Source organism: Chenopodium album, chromosome 21 (genome assembly GCF_948465745.1).
Source record: "Chenopodium album chromosome 21, dcCheAlbu1.1, whole genome shotgun sequence".
In the NCBI taxonomy this organism is placed as follows: Eukaryota; Viridiplantae; Streptophyta; class Magnoliopsida; order Caryophyllales; family Amaranthaceae; genus Chenopodium; species Chenopodium album.
In genome coordinates this window covers 4,618,319-4,637,825 of record NC_137854.1, presented here as the reverse complement: position 1 = coordinate 4,637,825, position 19,507 = coordinate 4,618,319, and the positions used below count along the sequence as shown (strand labels likewise).

Genomic DNA, 19,507 nt, shown 5'->3' with positions numbered 1-19,507 from the left:
ATTTAATTAATTAGGCCAAGAAATAGACGTTAATTTACGTGTTAAATCCTTACTTCCACCTCCTCTTTAATTCTTTACTTTATCCTAATTTTTATTTTTTAATAATAAATAATTAAAATACTACTATAAATATAAATTTCCAAAACATGCGATACACCCTTCCTTGTTTTCTTCCTTGTATTTTCTACGCTTCTTCCTCTTTCTCTCTCATCTACCTTAACCCTTAACACCGCCTTATCATATATTTATACATCAAACAAAAATATATTTGATCAAACTTTATTATAAGAAAAATATGAACATGGAACAATTAGTTATTGTTACGGACTTAGACATGGAGGTGGCACGGCAGCTAGTGCAGCTAAGCGAAGGCGAAACAACAATGACGACAACGAGTAGTTCCGGTAGTTGTAATAACAACCACCACCTCTACACCACCCTTCACAACGTTGATGGTGCTAAACATCTTCGGGTTGAGTTTAACGACGACGACAACAACAACAACAAGAGGAAGAACAGAAAGAAGGATAATAAGAAGAAGATAATATCGTTGAGGTTGTCGTCGTTAGGTTCTGACGTGGCAGGAGAATTGGAAGATGTTGATTATCGAAGAAAGAAATTTAGGAGGTATCGTTCTATTGTTGAGTTGTATAATCTTACTAAGCCTGTTAATTGTTAATCAACTGTGTAATTGATTATATGCTACTAAGTATAATTATAACAATGTAATTAGCGTGGATTTTGGTATCTTTTAGTAATTGAAGCTAAGTTTGAGACTTGTGTTTTGGATTAGTATGTAGAATTTCTGCATTATATTGTAAATATGACAATGACAAATTATAGATTAAGCATACTTAAAAACGAGTATGATTTTATTCTTCTTCCCGTCAATAGGAGTTTTAAAAATTATCTTTTGATATTAAGAATTTTATCTAAATATATAACAAATTTTAGCACATAAATTAAAAACACATATATATTTTTTTTTAAAAATCAAACAAATCATGCGTTGCACGGGCTTCATCTAGTAATAATAAAAAGACAAGTATGATTTTATTTATAACGGTTTGGCTTTGTTGCTACTTGTTCATTTTTTTTGGATCGATTCTTATAAGAGTGTGGATGTTATGTTGCTAATCCGTATCTCATGCTTGCTAAAACTGTTTCGAGTATGGTTAAAAGCAATCTATCTTACAACACTTTCTATGAAAGTATCTTATAAAAGAAAATATTTATACTCATATAATTTGAAATAGCAATGTAGATACTAAATCGAAAAAAGTATTATAATACACCGTGTTATCAATCTGATCACTATATCGTATCATCGACATCACCATACCACGACAATACTACAATAGGAATATCTTTGAGTGATTCTACAACCCTTGTTGCTTTGATTTGGTCCGTTAATTTAATCTTTCATAATGTATTATAGTAAGGTGCTTAAAAAGAGGAAAACAAATTTGTTAGTCCTCAAGTAGCATTAAATCTAAGGTTATATTATCAGTGTGTGTCTCTGCATGCTCCTTAAAATTACTTTTACTTTTTTAGTGAGTTAAAGTTATCAAGAACTTCGTAGCCAAGTAATTAGACTATCTTTCTTTGAAGTCGCTTCCCCCCATTCAAACCCTAGATCCAAAAAGAAAGACTTCTTTTTTGCGTGTTTATTGACCAAAAAGTCCAATGCTATTTCTTTTTTCTTACTCTTGAGTGTGATGAACATTGTGTACAAGTTATAACGTTTACTATCATTACAAAGTGATAAAGATTAAGGGACAATTCAATAGTCCTTTATAGGGGATCGATCGATGCTCGTCTCTTCCACTTCATCATCACCCGGTAAAACAATTAGATCGAAACTCAACACCAAGCATCCGAGAGGGAGTTGGAGTAGATGACAACAATTAGATCAGTAGAACTGGATTTCGTTGGTTCATCACTTAGATAATTGTAGACAAAGTAAAAAGGACAATGGCATTAGATTGCAGCAGCACACGTACGTATTGAGCTTGTCTGATAAAATCAAAGGGCCAAACAACAGTAGGAGTCAATGTCCCCATGATCTTTCTCACGTTTTCCAGACACGGATGGTTCCATCAACAGAGGCAGTTATCATACAGTCGTCCTTCGGATGATAGCTTACACTTGTAACCTGGTTGAATAGGGAAAGAGTCCTTGTTGATAAATCAGTATATTCAGAATGTAGGGTTTTAAATGATTAAATCTACAACAACGAGCTAAGAATATAAAGATAGAACACAGAATTGACAGTAATACCCTTAAATTGAGTGGAGTAGAGACTGTTGGGACCAAAGAGAGGAAAAATTAAGCTTCTGATTATAGTGTTAATGGACTTAACATAAAACACATTTAGCTTTACTCAACAGATTAGTATCATAATTTCAACACAACCAGAATTTTGTAATTAGGAAATTACAATATATGGATAGTTCTGAACTTTCTGATGCATAAACAAATTTTGTATCATAATGGCAGATTACAAATGCATAACTAGTTCTGAACTTTCTAATGCATCAACAAATTTTCAGTAAGAGCATCCCCACTAGTGAGCAAAAAAAATTCTCCTCATTCTCTCTCTACCCACTTTCTCTCTCTTCCCAACTAAATTTGCTCATGAGCATTTTTAGTGAGCAAAATCTATCCCACTAGTATGCAAAAAAAAAAAATGCTCATCAATCTCTCTCCTACTTTTTCACATACCCCACCAATATCTAACTAAACTTGGGAGTAAAAATAATAAAGAGTTTTTTGGATGTTTTAAACCAAAAAAAAAAATTGCTACTTAAAATATCATTAATAACGTTTTGAAAAATTATTAAAGTACTAAAAACAGTAATTAAAATTAATAAACCAAAAAAAAAAAAAATTAACCCTTCTCAACTTTATATTAGAAAATATAACATAAATCTCACTAGAAATGGGATTAAGTGTAATATTGAGTGTTTTTGTGATTTTTGAAATTATACCAAAATATGTCAAAATGGATCTCTATTTGTAGAGGAAAAAAAAATATAACCGTTGATGAATTTTTTTTTTTTTTAATAAATTTAAAACGGCCAAATTACCGTTGCTAAACGGTAACATTTTTTGATTGGAGGAACAAGCTGACAGGGACGCGTGTCAGCTTCCTATTCATTGGACTGACGCGCCCCTGTCAGCATCTATATTTATTTTTTTTTTGCTTGGCTGCCAACAAAACGACGCGTTTTGGGGGATAATTCTTCAGACCAAACCCCAAAACTCGTCGTTTTGAGGGTGTGAAAAGCAAAAAAAAAATGTCGGTTAGTGCTATTGCTGGGCCCCACGATTTCACTGTTCATTTTCATTTTTGCTCATAGGATGAGCAAATTTGATTATGCTCATGAGCATATTTTGCTTTGCTCATTGGTGGGGAAGCAAATAAAGCAATTTTGCTCATCAATTTTGCTCATGAGCAAAATTCTCCTCACTGATGGGAATGCTCTAAGAGCCATCGACTTGAAAAAATTAATTAAAATATCCAAGTTGCTGAAACCAACTCCAGCGGCATAGGAACAGGTAAAAATATATGGCCTTCATTCCGGACTAAGTGTCCTTAAAGTTATGCACACAAGTTAAGGAGTTGCTAGTCTTGTTGGTATTCACTTTGGCAAGTGATAATGTATTGGGATTTTAAACAGACAAGACATTGCTACATTGGATGGGGAAAAAGAAACTTTAGGAAGTGGATGCATATTGTGAAGTGTAGTACGGAGTAGTACTTAGCAGGGCCATGGTGGGAAAGTAAAACACACAAGAGAAAGATAAATAAAAGCAGTTCATGAAGTGTTCTGTTCCTATAAAAGTTTCAGAGGAACCTACAATGCAAATTGTGGACTGGAACATTTAGTGGATGGGGGAAAAAAAAAACAACAACAACAGACAAAACCATATCTAGTACTCCGTGATCAAATTATGCAACAACATTCACGATATCATGTTGCCAACTCTCCAGCCCACTTAAGGGCAATTTGGAGCATGCATACTCAATGCCACATTGACTGAAGTAGCTTTAGCTGTTGATGCATAATTTTATAACTGCCACTGATTTGGGTTCAGTTAAAAAGTGTTGCTGAATATAACTAGAGAATGGGCTGAAGAGCGAGGGCTATGGTTCTGATTTCCAACTAAGATTAGATCTATAGTAAAAAGGTTGCTTGCAGAGCCAAGACACTAAAAATTCTATAAGCATTATTGGAGATAATTGTTCTACTATTTTCAGTTCAATAACATGTGGTTGCGACATATCTCTCAACATCAACACCACAGAACCTAGAAACATTTGCTGACTTCAGGGGAATGTGAGACAAACTTTTTTTTTTCCCCCTCTCTTTAAGAAATACGCCCAGTTAGCAAGAATCATGCACAAGCAAGAATAAGCATGTCTTCATCAAAAAAAAAAAAGAATAAGCATGTGCTTAATAACATTACCACTGAGGCATGAGCACGAAATCTTGAAGCCACAGAAGCATCCACCAAATCCCAGAAGAAAACATAGCCATCCTCTGAACCACCAGCCACATAAGCATCACTATTGGTAAGGCAGCAGTCCAATTTGTATGACTAATGTGCAAAAGACAAGGGAAAAAAATATTAGTCAAAACTTATGATGGGAAATACCAATCAAATCATAAGAAAATTACACTGATGAGAGTAGAAGAAAATACAGAAACATGACTAATTTATCAAGTAATGTGGAAGATGATTAATGTTCAAACTTGAATCACTACTGCAGTGCACTTTTCATAAGAAGTGTAAAATGGCATGCAAACCTTGCAAACATGGCCTTTGTATTCTTGAAGTAGCTCCCCAGAAGTCCTATTATTCAATAATCATTTAATGCATTAGTAGAGACAAATCTCCAGACTCCAGCTCAAACCTTATACCAACATGAGGAAGGTAAAAAACATACCTGTCAAGAAGACGTAAAGTAGAATCTAGACAACTGGCCAATGTGCAGTTACCATCATTTGACAATGAAATACAGTTGACAGGTTGTCCTAAGTTATCAGATAGTTCCCTGTTTGCATCCAGAAAAATGACATTATAATCTTATCTTTACCAGATAGTAGGGATTTGGTAGGTGGCGATGGTGGGCATGAAAATATATGTAATCTTGCAAAGGAAATCCCATGTAAATGTCCATGGTAATGCTTCTTGACCTTCAAGTAGATGGATTTATTTATAAATTTCTATCATCACTCTACAACAATTACCCCTAGTCGACACTCAATACATTTATAAGAACAATTGGGGATAGAGTTGCTTTACTATGGACATGGAAATGAAACTTTCCTTATACAAATATAAACAAAGTAAATACTATTACAAGTATACCGCAATTTCACTACCGCCTACCAAATGGGCTGTGAAAAATATGGAGCACTTCACGAATAATGTATGTTAGTTACCAGTTACTACTGATCCTAACTTGATATACGTCAACATACATACCTACCGATCCGAATATCAAATGTCCGGACAGTCCCATCAACGCTTCCAGCAATGATTTCACTACTCCTCAAGCATACTGACATAACACTGTCTTGAAAAGTGTCTATGATCTAAAATTACAAGCAAAATATATGTCATAAAATCAAACAGATGACTACCATAACAAAGTAATAAAATACAATTATTCAAAACACAAAACAACTCAAGCACTATAAACTATAAAGAGTGAGTATTAAGAAGCGACAATAAGCTGAAAAGAGGGACTCCAACCTGAATCGGTTCAGTATTATGAGATCTACAATCCCAAGCACGCACAGAACGATCATACCCAGCTGATACAACAACAGATGAATACTCATTGAACTTCACCGCATTTACCTGGAAAAAAGAGGCTAAGAAGCTCTCCCAATCATGAAGCAACAGACAAATAAACATATAATAAGGATGTTTACGCAAAGGTAGTAAAGTTATTCTTATAGGGGCAGAGAGGAAATAGGACCAGTGAAATAGTAGCAAATATACAACATTACATCGTTAGACCAAGTGGCATAAATTTTCCATATAATGCCCCAAGTGCAATTCTTCAACTATCTAAGTGTAGAAAATTCAGCATCTTAAGAAATGAGATGGACTCAGACATATACTCGAGATCAAAGAATTTTAAAAAAAAAAAAAAAATTAATAAAAATTGCAGAATCAAGAAATATGGAGCGATTTATGCGATGAGTTCCAAAAGAAGTAGCCAAGACAGAATCTTTTTTGTGGGTTAAGGACTAAACAACAAGATGCTTCTAAACAGCATCAACAAAAGTTTTAAACTACATTCATAATCTAACAACTAGACAGCCTAGAAGTTGCGGAGCAGGAAGTTAAAAATTCATCATATTATTGCAATGAGAGAAGAATGACACATATCAACTCCATAAAGGAAATTCTGATGCTTCACAAGCAGATTTCTGCAACATAGACGTTAGTTCAATCGGTTAATCAATGGGCTGAGCTGTGACCTCAAGCTTTAAATGACAACCTCCAAGCTCCAACACATTACATTGTTTTTCAAAACCTGGCATAAAGGGTGTTTTGACCAATACGAGAGGAATGGAGAAAAACTTGTGCAATAAACATGATCTATTTATGATATAGTTCAAAAAAGAGTCATCTCATTTTCCTATATCTCCCTTACTTTTATAACAGTAAGGTTCACATCAAATCAACAAACCACAAGACATTCTGATTCCACAACGCACCTTCAATATTTTTACAGTGTTTTGGATGGGATACTTTGGAGAGAAATGGAAAGGAGGTGACAAATACATTTTCCCCGATTTGAATATAGTAATGAGGTCAAGTTAGAAAGATAATCTTTCAGGGAAAGGTATGGTAAGAAACTGCAATCCCTCATCGCTCTCCTACCTTCCCCTACTCTTCTTCAAATAATTTATTGACACTATTGATGCCAATTTTAAAGAGGCACAAAATTAGTTCAGTCATAGCCAAAAAAAATGTATAAAATTTGTCTGTGAACTTACCTCACTATCATGTCCACGAAATTTTCGAATAACCCGGCCAGTAGATACATCCCAGTAAAATATTTGACGGTCACCACCACATGAGACAATCTTAGAGTTGTCCCTGAAATAGACATTAATGATTGCTCAGCAAACCAAGTCAAGTGTGCATGTTATAGGACAGATAAATTCCTTACACCCAAGCTGAAAATGGTTTGGAATTTGGCATATCCTCAATCATGCAAATATCTTTTCCACAATTTCAGTTCTTATAAACAACATATTTCTAAATGCACCAAGTTCCCTAGATCACAGTCTGAAGTCCGAACACAGACCTCTGATGGGTGCTCATCCATTATAAAGCTACGAATTAAGATGTACGAATTGTGTAGACAGACGGCAAGAATTGAAGTTAAAGTGCTGGTTGCTCCTTTAAGGTTTACAAGTTAACAATAATGTGACCGACCATTCAAGGGTCATATCTCATGGGGTCACCAGGCAAAACCTATCTTTTCAACTGAGCATGAAGCCTCACTACCTTTTGCTATCTATTTTGATTTTGACTTGTTTCAAGATAAGAGTTTGTTTTGTTATGTTTTGTCAAGTTATATGGATCCTTATCACTGAACTCCCAAATCATGATCAGGCCATTAATAAAAAAAAAAAAATGCCCGTACACTGTCAACCTCTTCAAGTAAGCATATTAGTTATAGAGTTTACTACTCGATGACACATACGAGCATCACTAATCGTTTATGATTTTGTAATCACAATTGCTAAGTGAGAACATTTTCATTTAATGATCATAATCAATAAGAACACAGTCAAATTCACAATCAATAATCTGAGGAGAAGAGACCCTAAGCCTATGAAGTCCAACTATTGGCACAATCTCCACAATCTCCTCTCTCTCTTACTAGTTACTACCAATAATATAAGCTACCCTAATTCTCAACAACCCAACTTACCCACAACCTTAGTTTACATTCCTATACCAACAAGAATAGTTCTTCATAGCTAGCAATTGGGCAATGTCCATTATACACCCGAGTGTACCATGCACACTACAGCACTATACTAAATTACCTACTCTAGTAAATTAGAAAATAGCATTATAATTTGCATAACATAGAATCAACAAACATAATGCATAACTTCCCAAATTCATAAAACTCAAAATACAATCCAAGATAAATAAATTTCATAAAATCAACCAAAATAAAGAAAAATGAGAGAAAGAGAGTAACATACGGGGTGACGTGGACATCGCGGACTTCACGGCCGTGAGATTTATAGGATTTGATGTGAATACCACGGTGAGGATTCCAAAGGCGTATAGTACGATCTTTGCCGCAACTCAGACAATAATTACCGTCGCCGTTAAAACGGGCTGCTAAAACAGCGCCTTCGTGTCCCTTCAGCACGTTTGCCTCCTTCGTCGGTAACCCTTCCCCGCTCATTCTTCTTTTTTTTTTTTTGCCTTATTGCTTCTTTGAGTTCTTTCTAGTTTCTACCACTCTGGTTAAGTTATTACTGTAATATAAACCTCGTAAATGTTGTTAATTACGATATTGCCCTCTAACGGAGTCATCCGGGCACCAATGACTATGATGGGTTTTAGTTTGAATGTTTGATTATTATCGTCTTACCAATTGAGTTACCCTTGAAAGTAACTCCTCGAACTCTTTGGAATTTTTATTTTTTTATTGAAATTTTGTTTATCGAAAATTCTTTTACCGATATCATAAGAGTGAGTGAAAATGTGTTGATGTTGAAAAATATAAAATTAACGCAAAAGTTTAGATAGCATTATAAAAGTATTCAAATTTAAAAAAATAATTATGCAATTTTAGTTTGGTAGCACGAGAAAGATAGAGATTCAAGCCAAATTCGAGGTACATAACAAGTTGCTAATTTTTGGAATAATAAAGCGTAGAGAATTGAATCTTTGAAAGTGTTACAAGCATCAAGAATTGAATCTCTAGAACATTAGCAATTGTTTGTAAATCTATACTTTCAACTAGATACAACATAGAAAGTTTTTCATCCATGACGATATATACCGAGTTTTGCTCACCATCTACCCACCAACCCAAGCCCGCCTTCAACCCTACCAACCCAATCTGAGCGAAAACCAAAAGATGAAAAAAATAGTGGCTAACAATTGATGGTTTTCAACTGAACATGAGTAAAGAGAATACATGGGAGTATCAATAGCAATGCTCAAGAAGTTAAGAGGGACCATCATGGTTTTTTACTATCTGAGACAATGGCATTGAAAGCAAGGATATGCGGTGATGTGCCAAAACTTCCAGCTCTTCTAGATTGTTCTGTTCCTAATTGACTCAAAGAAGCTTGCACTTCTGAGCCCAAATTATAATCAGATTCAGCAGATTCACGAGATAACCCATCGCTACCTCTCCTTTTGAGATCTTCAGTCCCATAATAATCACGTCGTTGAGATAGTTTCAGAATATCGTCGCCAATTTCCAGATCATCTTCCACTTTTGCTCGCCTGTCTTCACCAAATTCTTCAGCCACCTCAGGCATTGGTCTCATGGGTATCCTTGGGGCCTCTTCTTGTATATATGCACGGAATTTGTTCTTTGAAGGCTGAATCTTTGAGCAGAACACTTCGAAGAAATTGGAAATGCAACCACGGTCAAAAGCATTTCGCCTGTTGTCTGCTCTGTATCTGAAGTTTTCATATGTGGTCTGGGGAAAGTGATGCAATTATGAAGTAACTAAAAAGCTAATAACAAAAATAAAACACAGACAAATCAATAATATCATGATACTTCTAATTTTATTCCTTTTCCTTATTTAGAAATCTAGCTTTAAAACATGAAACAAGCAAGTGAAATTGGAAAAGAGACGTGTAATAAAGAAAAAAATGTAAAGAGGGATGGGAGATATACCTGGTTTGTGCTTATCAGGTACAAGTGGAAGCCGGTGAGACCCCCAACAAACCACAATGCAACAAAGCAGTACGACATTAGTACAACAGAGGCTGGTGATTCTTTTATGGCCTTCCATACATTGTGATGCTCATCCACAAGAAATTTTATGTACAAAGCTGACAGTGTAAATACGAAGATGCAAAGAAGGGTTGCAGAAGATATGAACATAAAGAAGAAACGGTAGTTGCGCTGCAAAAATCAAGAAATAGTGTCAAACAAAACAACAAGCATGTTATTAGAGGACAAAAGAAAGAACATGGTCCCATTTTAAACAATCAAATGAATGTAATGAACTACTTGATGCATGATTTTCATAGGAAAAAGATTCCTAGTTCTTACAAACAGCTCAAAATCAACCATCAAGAGTAGGTTACATGTGAATTGGGCAACAATGTGTATATCTATATTCCCTAGTTCGCATCTTATAACCTTTCTTCGAAAATTTAAGGACAACAACAATAACCTCCAGAGAGCTCTACACCAGATGCTCATATAGCACATCACAAAGAAAAATTCATCAAACCTCAACTCTATAAAGGGAAAAGAGAGGAAAGGGAGAAACTAGAGAGAGGGGGAAGAGGGGGGGGGGGGGGGGTTGAGAGTGAGGAAAGAAAATATGGGAAAATGAAAAGGCAAGCAACAGTAGTGAGCTAAGCAGTTTAAAAATGGAAAATACAAATAAGACAAAATAAGAATTCCCCCAAAAAAAGAGGTTCAATGAAAGGTCAATCTTGTCTCATTCATCAAAATAAGACAAAGCAGCAAATTGGCAAGACACCATACCAGGACTTAACTTGGAGCCTTTCTCAAGGCTTTGACCTATGGGATAGTTTTTAAAGTTGGATGGATGCATCATCCAGCTCAGATAATCTTTACTTTCGAATCATAACAGAAAACGTGACTTGGCAGCTACACTTGAAGATACTTGTGCAATGACCTTAACCATTTCAATTCTTCTAAAAAAACTTGCATTTTCTAATTATTATACAATAAAAAATGAAGTATACCATACCCAACTACACTAAATCAGGTATTTTTAAGCAGTTTCATGGAAATTCAAGTGTTACCAACAATAACAAAGTAATAATAAATAAGAACAAATGTTCCATGAATCTTGGAAAAAGACGGATTACTGAGATTTATGAGCTGCATACCATTCCAATGCATTGCCCAACCCAAGGGCAATGGTGATCAAATTTCTCCACACAATTGTTGCATATCGAGCAATGAGAACAACGGGGTGGACGATAGAGCATGCATGTTTCACAGTATTTCACCTTGACAGGAACACCGTTAACAAGGACTTCTTTGGTGCGAGGGAATTGCAGACTCGGTGTTGGCCTGCCACCAGCCTCTGAAGACTCATAGCAAAACTCTTCCTCTGGTGGATGTAAATTCCGAGGAATGATGCCTGGATCACGGGCTGAAGTAAATAAAAGAAGTACCAATACCTGTCATGATCAGCAGGGTAATAAAATCAACCAAAATGCCACATTGCCAAAGGCACAAAAAAAAAAGGACTTCCATAACACTTGCTGCACTGACACAGAAACTTAAAGATATAGAAATGGAAACAGAAACAAAACTGAAACCAGAAATGGTGAAATATTAACCCTCAACTCTGTCACCCACACCCCCAAATCGACATGCTCTCTATATCTGTTAATGCTGACTTAATTCAACACTTCAACCACAAACAAAAGAATCTCACCACTGAAGTGGCTCTCTGAAATGATCAAAAGCCTCAGGTTCTCTACCTGTCACCTTTTAATTGATTACTCAGATTTCAGATCTACCATCTTTCTCTTAATGTAAACACTAAAACACTATATTGAGAACAAAAGGCTTACCCTCAGAGAAAGGTGAGCAACCAGGGTCTTTCAAACTTTCAAAGCTATCAAGTGTTTATTTTACTATTCAAATTTTTTTCATTTTTTTTCATTCTTAGGGCTAAAAGTGCAATGTTCATTAACCCACTTGATGCTTCAGGTACATTTCAAACCCATTATCCACCATTTTTGTAACACCTGGACTCTTCCAAACTTCATAGTCTAAGCAAGCAGAGGGATATACTAAATATATTATATATATATAATCATCCATACATTCCAGATGAAAATATGAGCAGCAGGGGAATGAAAGAGAAGAGCATGGTGTAAGTGAGTGTGCATGAGTGCATGCCAGAGCCTGTACCCTGTGTCTGTGTTACAAACCAGTAAAGTCTATAGCCGAGTACCAAATCCAGGCAGATAGTTTAAAAGTCAGCCGAATAATGCTCAATTCAAGCTGTAAATATGAGGACTCCTACATGATAAATAGATAATTCATTTAGACATGTTTTGCATCAAATAGTGATCATTTAAACCTGAAAACATGTGCAGACCCCTACAATCTTAGACCCTCCAGGTACATTTGAATCATTGATTCAGCAAATGTTTCATCTCACTAAAACATACAAGATGAATTAAGTGGTTGGAATACAATCTAAAGCTTAAAATAACATAAATAAAAGTTTAGATGACTAACATAGATGGTAAAGATGATGGCTACCACCAGAATTGCATATCCAGCATTATACGTAGAGAACTTATGGAGAAGATGTCTTGCTACAAAGGTGCAAAAGATAATTGCGGGCACAAGTATAAGCAATACAGACACTGTAAGCGACCTAGCATCTGGTCCAAATATCAGCCTCCCACTACATAAAAAAATCTGCAACAGACAAAAATTCCCAACAATGCAGGGAAATAAAATGCTCAAGTTAGAGGGTCAACAAAGTAAAAGAAAAAATCTACTAGGTGAAGTAAGTATTGCATAAGAAAGGATTCCAAAACATTAGGTGACATGACATCCAAGAGTTCTACAAGATCCAATCTTAAAAAGAAACATGCAAAACAGACATCTCCATAACGGCAGTTAAAAGAAAGACAGGTACGTCAAAACCAGATGGATAAGCTATAATTCCATAAAAGAAGGCATATATGCTTTGAGTTTGAGTTCTTAAAAAATAAAAATTTAAAAATTAAAAAAACTTAGAAGGGCTTTAGCAAGTTTATTTCAAATGGAGACAAATGGTTTAATAATTAGTGGATTATAAAAACTTTATATCATCCTATTAAAATTCTTGTGTCTTCATATATCATGAGTTGGCAAATGACTATTGCCTTTTAGATCTAAACCCCAAAGAAAAACAGCCTTTCAACAGAAAATAGGTAGAGCGACTTCATCCGTAGTATCTCCCCGGAACGAGCCCTTTCCTAAATGGCTAAGGCTCGCAAGGGCCCTTTTGGGGCTTTGGTGTTTTGAGCTAGGTTTTACGGCTTCAGTCCGGTAACCGAGAGCTAATTTTTCAATTCCTCTGGTTACAGCGAGTTGGACCTATAATTGACCACACTTACCCTGAGTCCCAGAGTTGGATAATGCTGATGTTGTATATGTAAATATGTTTAAGGGATTTACTCAAACTTGGGTCTAATAGAGCGTTAAAGCATACCAATCATACATATTTACGATGTTATTCATATACCTCAAGCACTAGCACTAAAGTCTAGCCCACATCAGCAATTTGACCATCTAGTTCTTTTAGTTAATGGGATGATAGGAGGCATATTCCTTTGAGCAAGACCACTATCAGTATATGGTACAAACTGCGGCCCCATATGGCGCAATCACAATGGTGGTAGTTGAAACATTTGGTAGCCGAGTACCAAATCCAAGCAGATAGTTTAAAAGTCTGATACTAGAATTAATTTTTATAAATTATATAGACACGGATCCAACTTTTCAAAGCTATGTATCCTTGTCTATTAAGCTATTCCTTGTACTATGTCTTAGTACTACTCACAAATTGAAACCTTTCCCTCCTGTAAGCTCTCTAAATTAACAGCTTATACTTGGTTTCCTATCAAGTATCAAGTAATTATCATGATTGCCTATCAAGTGTCAAGTTCAACTCTGATTAACATAAATAATTGATGAACCCGCAATTTGCTTCCTCGTCTGAACTTTGGATGGGATGAATCAAAAGCATGGTAAAACAACAACATCAACATGGCAAGTCATGCTAATGAAAAGCTTCTATACAGAAAAAAGGAAAGCGACATGTAATGATTTCCCACATCCAATGTCCTTTACTCATTTGAATGTTATAATTGTTCAGTTTATTTCTTTCCACACTTGTCTTGATATGCATAATGCAATGAAGGAAATAAATCAGCAGATAGCACATACAATAAGCAAATCATATGAACAAGGGGTGTGATTGTAGCTATAAACATTGAACCCTATTTCAACAGTTAGACAGTGCAATAGTATCTTTTAAGGAACCACATACATGATCCACAAAGCCCTTGTTGGGCACATACCAAACCCTTCGGAGAATCGCAAAAGCTCATCCAGCAAGAACTTCATATGTACCCTATCTAGCCTGGGGATTCTTAGAGAAAAGATGTAACAAGGACCTCTGTATTTCCTCAAGAAATTTATTTATAATTCTCCCATTCTAGATAGAAATCTGCACTATTGCCATTTAGTCATTCTTCACTAAAATAAGCTCACGATCTCCCCTAGTCTAGAGAAATAGCTAATAACACCCACAGCAAAAGAAAGACAAATAATTCTACATCAACATAGTACACATACCAGTATACCACCCCCCTACTTACCACTCTTTTGCCAAAATATCAGAGAAATGCACATTTAACTCCTTTCCAAGCATCACGCCATGAAAGCCAGGAGTAAGAACAAAAGCCGGAAAAGTACAGGGGTATGATCAATTCGTCCGGTAACAAGGAAAATCCATGTCTACTCTTAAAATGACAACTGTCTGTGTAAATTCATTGTTACACAAAATCCCCCATAAATCATCAGCAACCCTTCCATTCAGTGTCATAGCTACCCCATCATCACTTCAAAATCCTCTCAGATCCCACCCAAAGCGAATATCTACCCAAAATTCCCCTTATAAAAATAATCATTTGACAAATCTTATAGGGTTCCTTCCAATTGCAGCACTTTAAGTTTACCCAGTTCGTAATCAGCCATCAAAAAGGCAAATTAAGTAAAACCCAGATCACAATACACGAAATTAAACACACCCAGATCAATTTTACACGTAAATTGTGGTCAAAAGCAGAAATCAAAAGGTCCCAATTGACGCCAGCTCATCAAAATCCAGTACCCAAGTTACAAATCACTATATAAAAATACAAATTAAGTAATACCCAGAAAAATTATCATCAAATTAAGACAACCCATCAACAATTAAGGCAAAATTAAGCTAGAATTATGAAATTAATAATTAAAAAACAGAGAAAAAACCATCGTACATTGCTTCCTTTCCAAGCTTGATAAACCCGCTTAGCCATCAGAAAAGAAGAAAATCAGTGAGAAATAGACCAATAGAGAATCGAAGATTCGTAACTTGTTGTTGGTGGTAGCTTCTGCTCATTCTTCAGAGTCTTGGAAGTCGTGAAAAGAGGAGAGAGAAAGGCGGTTTAAGGGTTCAAAAAATATGCGCTGAAAATTATAGTAATTGATTGATTGAGGACAGTAATGAGTTTGCTCTGTTGCCTTTGAGACTATCTGCTTTTCCACTCTTTCCAATATTTATTTCTTTAATTAATTTTTATTAATTTTAAAATTTATAAATTGGGGAATAAAATTAATAAAATCTATTGAAAAAAAGAAGGGGGGAAGAATGTTTTTGGAGGATAAAAAATGGGATTATTATAATACTGTATGGGTGTAAACAAAAAAAATAAAATTAAGAAATAATGGTGTTAATAAAGTAATAATACAGTCTGTTATGATAGTTGTAAAGACAATTTTGCCCTTTGGTTGTGTGCTTGCCTGCTTGGTGGGTGGGGTAACTGTGGTGGAAAAATGATTTGTACAGAAGGCATTTTCGGAAAATAGATTGTATTATCTGGTTTGTATTGATAGACAGTTGTCACTGAGGTTTGTGGAAATGTTTGCCCATGGCTATGGCCAATTGGCCATCAATGCTTGGGTTGAATAATCATATTCAAGAAATGTTACTTGTAATAATACTCCCATTGTGAGTGTGGAGCGAACTTGAGATCGAATGCCACCTATATCACCTTAGTAATAATCACTTTTACAATCAAACTCACTTGAGAGTTGAATGTTTTGTTAAACACTTTTAATATTACACACGCATGATTGATAATATACACGCATAGTCATCTGTACACAAAGTACACAGGCAACAAAAAATCCAACCTCGGGGATATTTGAGAAATTGGGCTCTCAAAATCGATAGGTATCAATCCGATCTTAACACACCATCTAAACTTGCGAATTCAATTTTGAATCCAAGAAACACAACACATGATCTAGATCCAATGACTTTAAATCGAACCAACCCTACGTACGACTCGATAAAACTTGAATCTCGATTGACCTAGTCAATTAAATTGCAATCGATCCAAGAAGAAAAATCCAACCCTTGAGTAAATGCGGATAAAAAAAACAGAGATATTTGTATCATACACCGTTTGGAAAATATAAGTGTTACCGTACATATTAATTTTGGATTGTAACAATTCAGCTTACACCACTTGGTTAAAAAAACATAGATTGTTAATAATAATAATAAAAAAATTAAAAAAAAAAATCCTAATTAAATTAAGCCCATAACAATCAGCTCATACCTGTAAGTGTATAGCACACTTTGAATAGAATTTCTTGAATCAACCTTATGAGCTACTGAGAGTAACATTTCAATAAATACTATGTACGGGGCATAACTTAACTCAAATAACTTTGACACATTCGTGGAAGTATGGAGCTTTATCCAGCTTCAATTTTTTAACGGAGTAGTGGAGTATTGTAAACTTGTAATACATACAGGATTACGAAACAACCTTCTTCCCTATCTTTTAAAAAGTTTGAAATAACTCTTATGAATAATGTTTATTTTTTTTATATGCCTTCATTAATCACTTTTTTTTTTCAAAATAATGTGCAGACATTCATATTATATTTTTCCTCATTAACTTTGCCGACACCTAATTTTATAACATAAAATTAAACTAAGGGCATGTTCACGTCAGCTTAATTTTAGTTTAGTTAATTTCAACTCCAATTAGCTCAGTTCAGCTCCTAACTTATTTTTCTCATAAAATATTCATTTCAGCTTAATTTCAATTTAATCCTGTTCAGCTCAGTAAATGTGAACAAGCCTTAAAATATATTTCTGGACATACAGTAACTAGTTATGGCGCACGCAGCAGTCGCCGCAGTTACAACAAAAAGAAAAAGAAAAAAAAGTGGGCCAAGTAGATTGGTTTAACACAAACTTTTAAATAAAACGGATGTTCAGTAAATTACTGAACATCCGTTATAAAGTGACAATAAAATATGCAAAAGTTATACTAAAACGCACAAAAGTTACCCTGACATATATAAGGGTTATTTATGTTTCATTGATAAATTTGACAAACGTGACACTAAATTTGACAAAAGTAACACTAAATCTGACAAAAGTGTACCCGATGTATAGTACATTACTAAAAACCGGATGTATACAAAAGTTTTCCTCGGTTTAATGATCCCCACAAGCCACAATCCTAAATAACCTTGTTAAGTTGGCCCAAAATCATCCAGCCCTTAAATAAAACCCCTACAATAAATCACAACCGTTAAAATCTCACACTCTCACAATACAAAACCCTAACTATCACCTTCATCAAAAACCTCTCTATTTAGCGCCGTACTTCAACCCTTTCTCTCTCATCGCTCTTTCTCTCTCCTCTTTTGCACTCCATCCATTTCATCAAACCTCTCTTGTTAATTTTAATTTTCAATTTCAAATTTTTATGAATTACTGAAATTTTCTAAAAAATAAAATAAAAAAAGGTTGATGATGATAAATCAAAAGGCTTGTTTCTCAAGACATTCGCAGTGGCCGCCTGAGAGTTTCCCCTTTCGCCGGGGTTGAGACTATTGCTGCTTTTTTCCTTCCTTGGATGTCTGAAACCTTTTTTTTATTGTTTTTTTCAAAAATTGATTTTGTTATTATTTTTTTAAAAAATAAAAATTAAATTATCTTAATGAGGACTAAACGTCTGCCTCTTAAGCATTAAAAATTAAATAATTAATTTTTAAGAAATTGCTTTAGGGATGGAACGAAGTCCTCAAATTAATTCATCCGTCACTTTGTCAGCAGATTTTTCTCTTTTCTTGCTGATCATACAAGATGACACATTTCTTTAATTCTTTAATTTATTGTAAATGTTTTAAAAGAGTATTTTATTTTGTGTTAGTAAAAAGTATTAATAGTTGCGTTATATGCTAATGTGTCTGCATAATTGATTAGCAAATTAGGATTTTTAAATGAATGAAATTGGACTAGGATGCAAAAAGTAACAATAATGGACTTTTGTGGTGTTGGAATAAAAAACCAGCCAATAAAAAACGGAAGGCTAACAATGAAAAGTAAATTAAAATACTTTTCTCCGTTTTGTATTGATCTTTGACAATGTATATATTGAACCTTATTTTGATGTTAAGGACTAATTGACTGCATGGGATTAAGAATTTTGAATGAGAGTTTGATTTGGCTCGATTTGAAAGCAAATTGTTAAAGGCTTACATTTATTGAACTGAATAGAATTAAAATGAATATTTGTATAATTTGATGAGAGAAGGAAATTAGGAACTGAATTAAATTGATTGCAGCTGAACTGAAATTAAGCTGAAGTAAACAGATCTTTAAAGAACGCCTATAACCTATTGTATGCATAATATTGTTGAATGGGATTGGGATTTGGCAAGCAAACTGTTAAGCACACCATCTTATGGATTTTTGATAAATTGAAACAATGGCGAATAGGTGACCTTTATATTTAGTTCTGGATTATGTAACACGTAATTATGTTGATGCTCGTTCAATCAATCAATTGGCTCATACTATCATGCATGGCTTATGGCTATATAGCAAGTTCATAGAAATCACCTTGGATTTTCCTACGAGTAACTAATGAAGGTGTTAAGTTAACCACTGGGAGTAGAATAGTGTCAAAGGTTTGTTCTTTAGCAATATGGTGCATTCAGTTTCCTTTGGTGTCAAGTGTCAGTTTCGGTTCTCTTCAATGATTATGTCTTGCACTCTTAGGGCCTGTTCTCATTGACTGAACTCAGCTGAATTGAACTGGACTGAACTCAACTCAGCTGAACTGAACTGAAATGAATATTTTATAAGAGAAGGAAATTAGGAGCTGAACTGAATTGAGCTTAACTGAACTGAACTCAGCTGAACTGAACTGAACTGAATTTCAACGTAAGAGAACAGGCCCTTAGTCAATCTCGATTATTTTAGTTAATTTGGCATCTCTTAGTCCACAAAGTTTACGTGGATGTAGTACGATCCTCTCGGCTGTCTAGGCTCTGCAACTATTGGTTTGCTGCAAGACTTTTTAAGTATCTTGTTTTATTCGTTCTTTCTTTACTAGTAAGTACGATTGTTATAGAAGAAAATGACAATTATTTTAGTGTAATTGTTAAACTCAAAGTCTTGCC

General features: G+C 34.8%; 2 protein-coding genes and 2 non-coding genes across 4 annotated transcripts; 2 read left to right on the top strand and 2 right to left on the bottom strand.

Moving 5' to 3' along the window:
• Positions 1-1,674: 1,674 nt before the first annotated feature.
• On the bottom strand, positions 1,675-8,495 carry LOC145602511 (uncharacterized). Its single transcript, XM_081658704.1, has 8 exons — positions 8,256-8,495; positions 7,026-7,128; positions 5,767-5,874; positions 5,497-5,606; positions 4,955-5,062; positions 4,815-4,860; positions 4,474-4,605; positions 1,675-2,155 (listed from the first exon to the last, which is right to left on the bottom strand). Exons 1-8 carry the CDS (start codon positions 8,462-8,464, stop codon positions 2,072-2,074), a joined length of 900 nt encoding a protein of 299 aa, XP_081514830.1. The 5' UTR covers positions 8,465-8,495; the 3' UTR covers positions 1,675-2,071.
• A 423-nt stretch (positions 8,496-8,918) lies between these two features.
• Positions 8,919-15,686, bottom strand: LOC145600228 (protein S-acyltransferase 8-like). Its single transcript, XM_081656139.1, has 5 exons — positions 15,292-15,686; positions 12,491-12,676; positions 11,119-11,415; positions 9,923-10,153; positions 8,919-9,719 (listed from the first exon to the last, which is right to left on the bottom strand). Exons 1-5 carry the CDS (start codon positions 15,328-15,330, stop codon positions 9,249-9,251), a joined length of 1,224 nt encoding a protein of 407 aa, XP_081512265.1. The 5' UTR covers positions 15,331-15,686; the 3' UTR covers positions 8,919-9,248.
• Positions 15,687-17,844: 2,158 nt separating this feature from the next.
• LOC145603343 (small nucleolar RNA SNORD14) lies at positions 17,845-17,967 on the top strand. The gene has a single exon (XR_014104849.1). It is a non-coding gene; the product is annotated as a small nucleolar RNA SNORD14 (small nucleolar RNA).
• A 131-nt stretch (positions 17,968-18,098) lies between these two features.
• Positions 18,099-18,196, top strand: LOC145603306 (small nucleolar RNA snoR99). Its single transcript, XR_014104823.1, has one exon. It is a non-coding gene; the product is annotated as a small nucleolar RNA snoR99 (small nucleolar RNA).
• Positions 18,197-19,507: the final 1,311 nt, after the last annotated feature.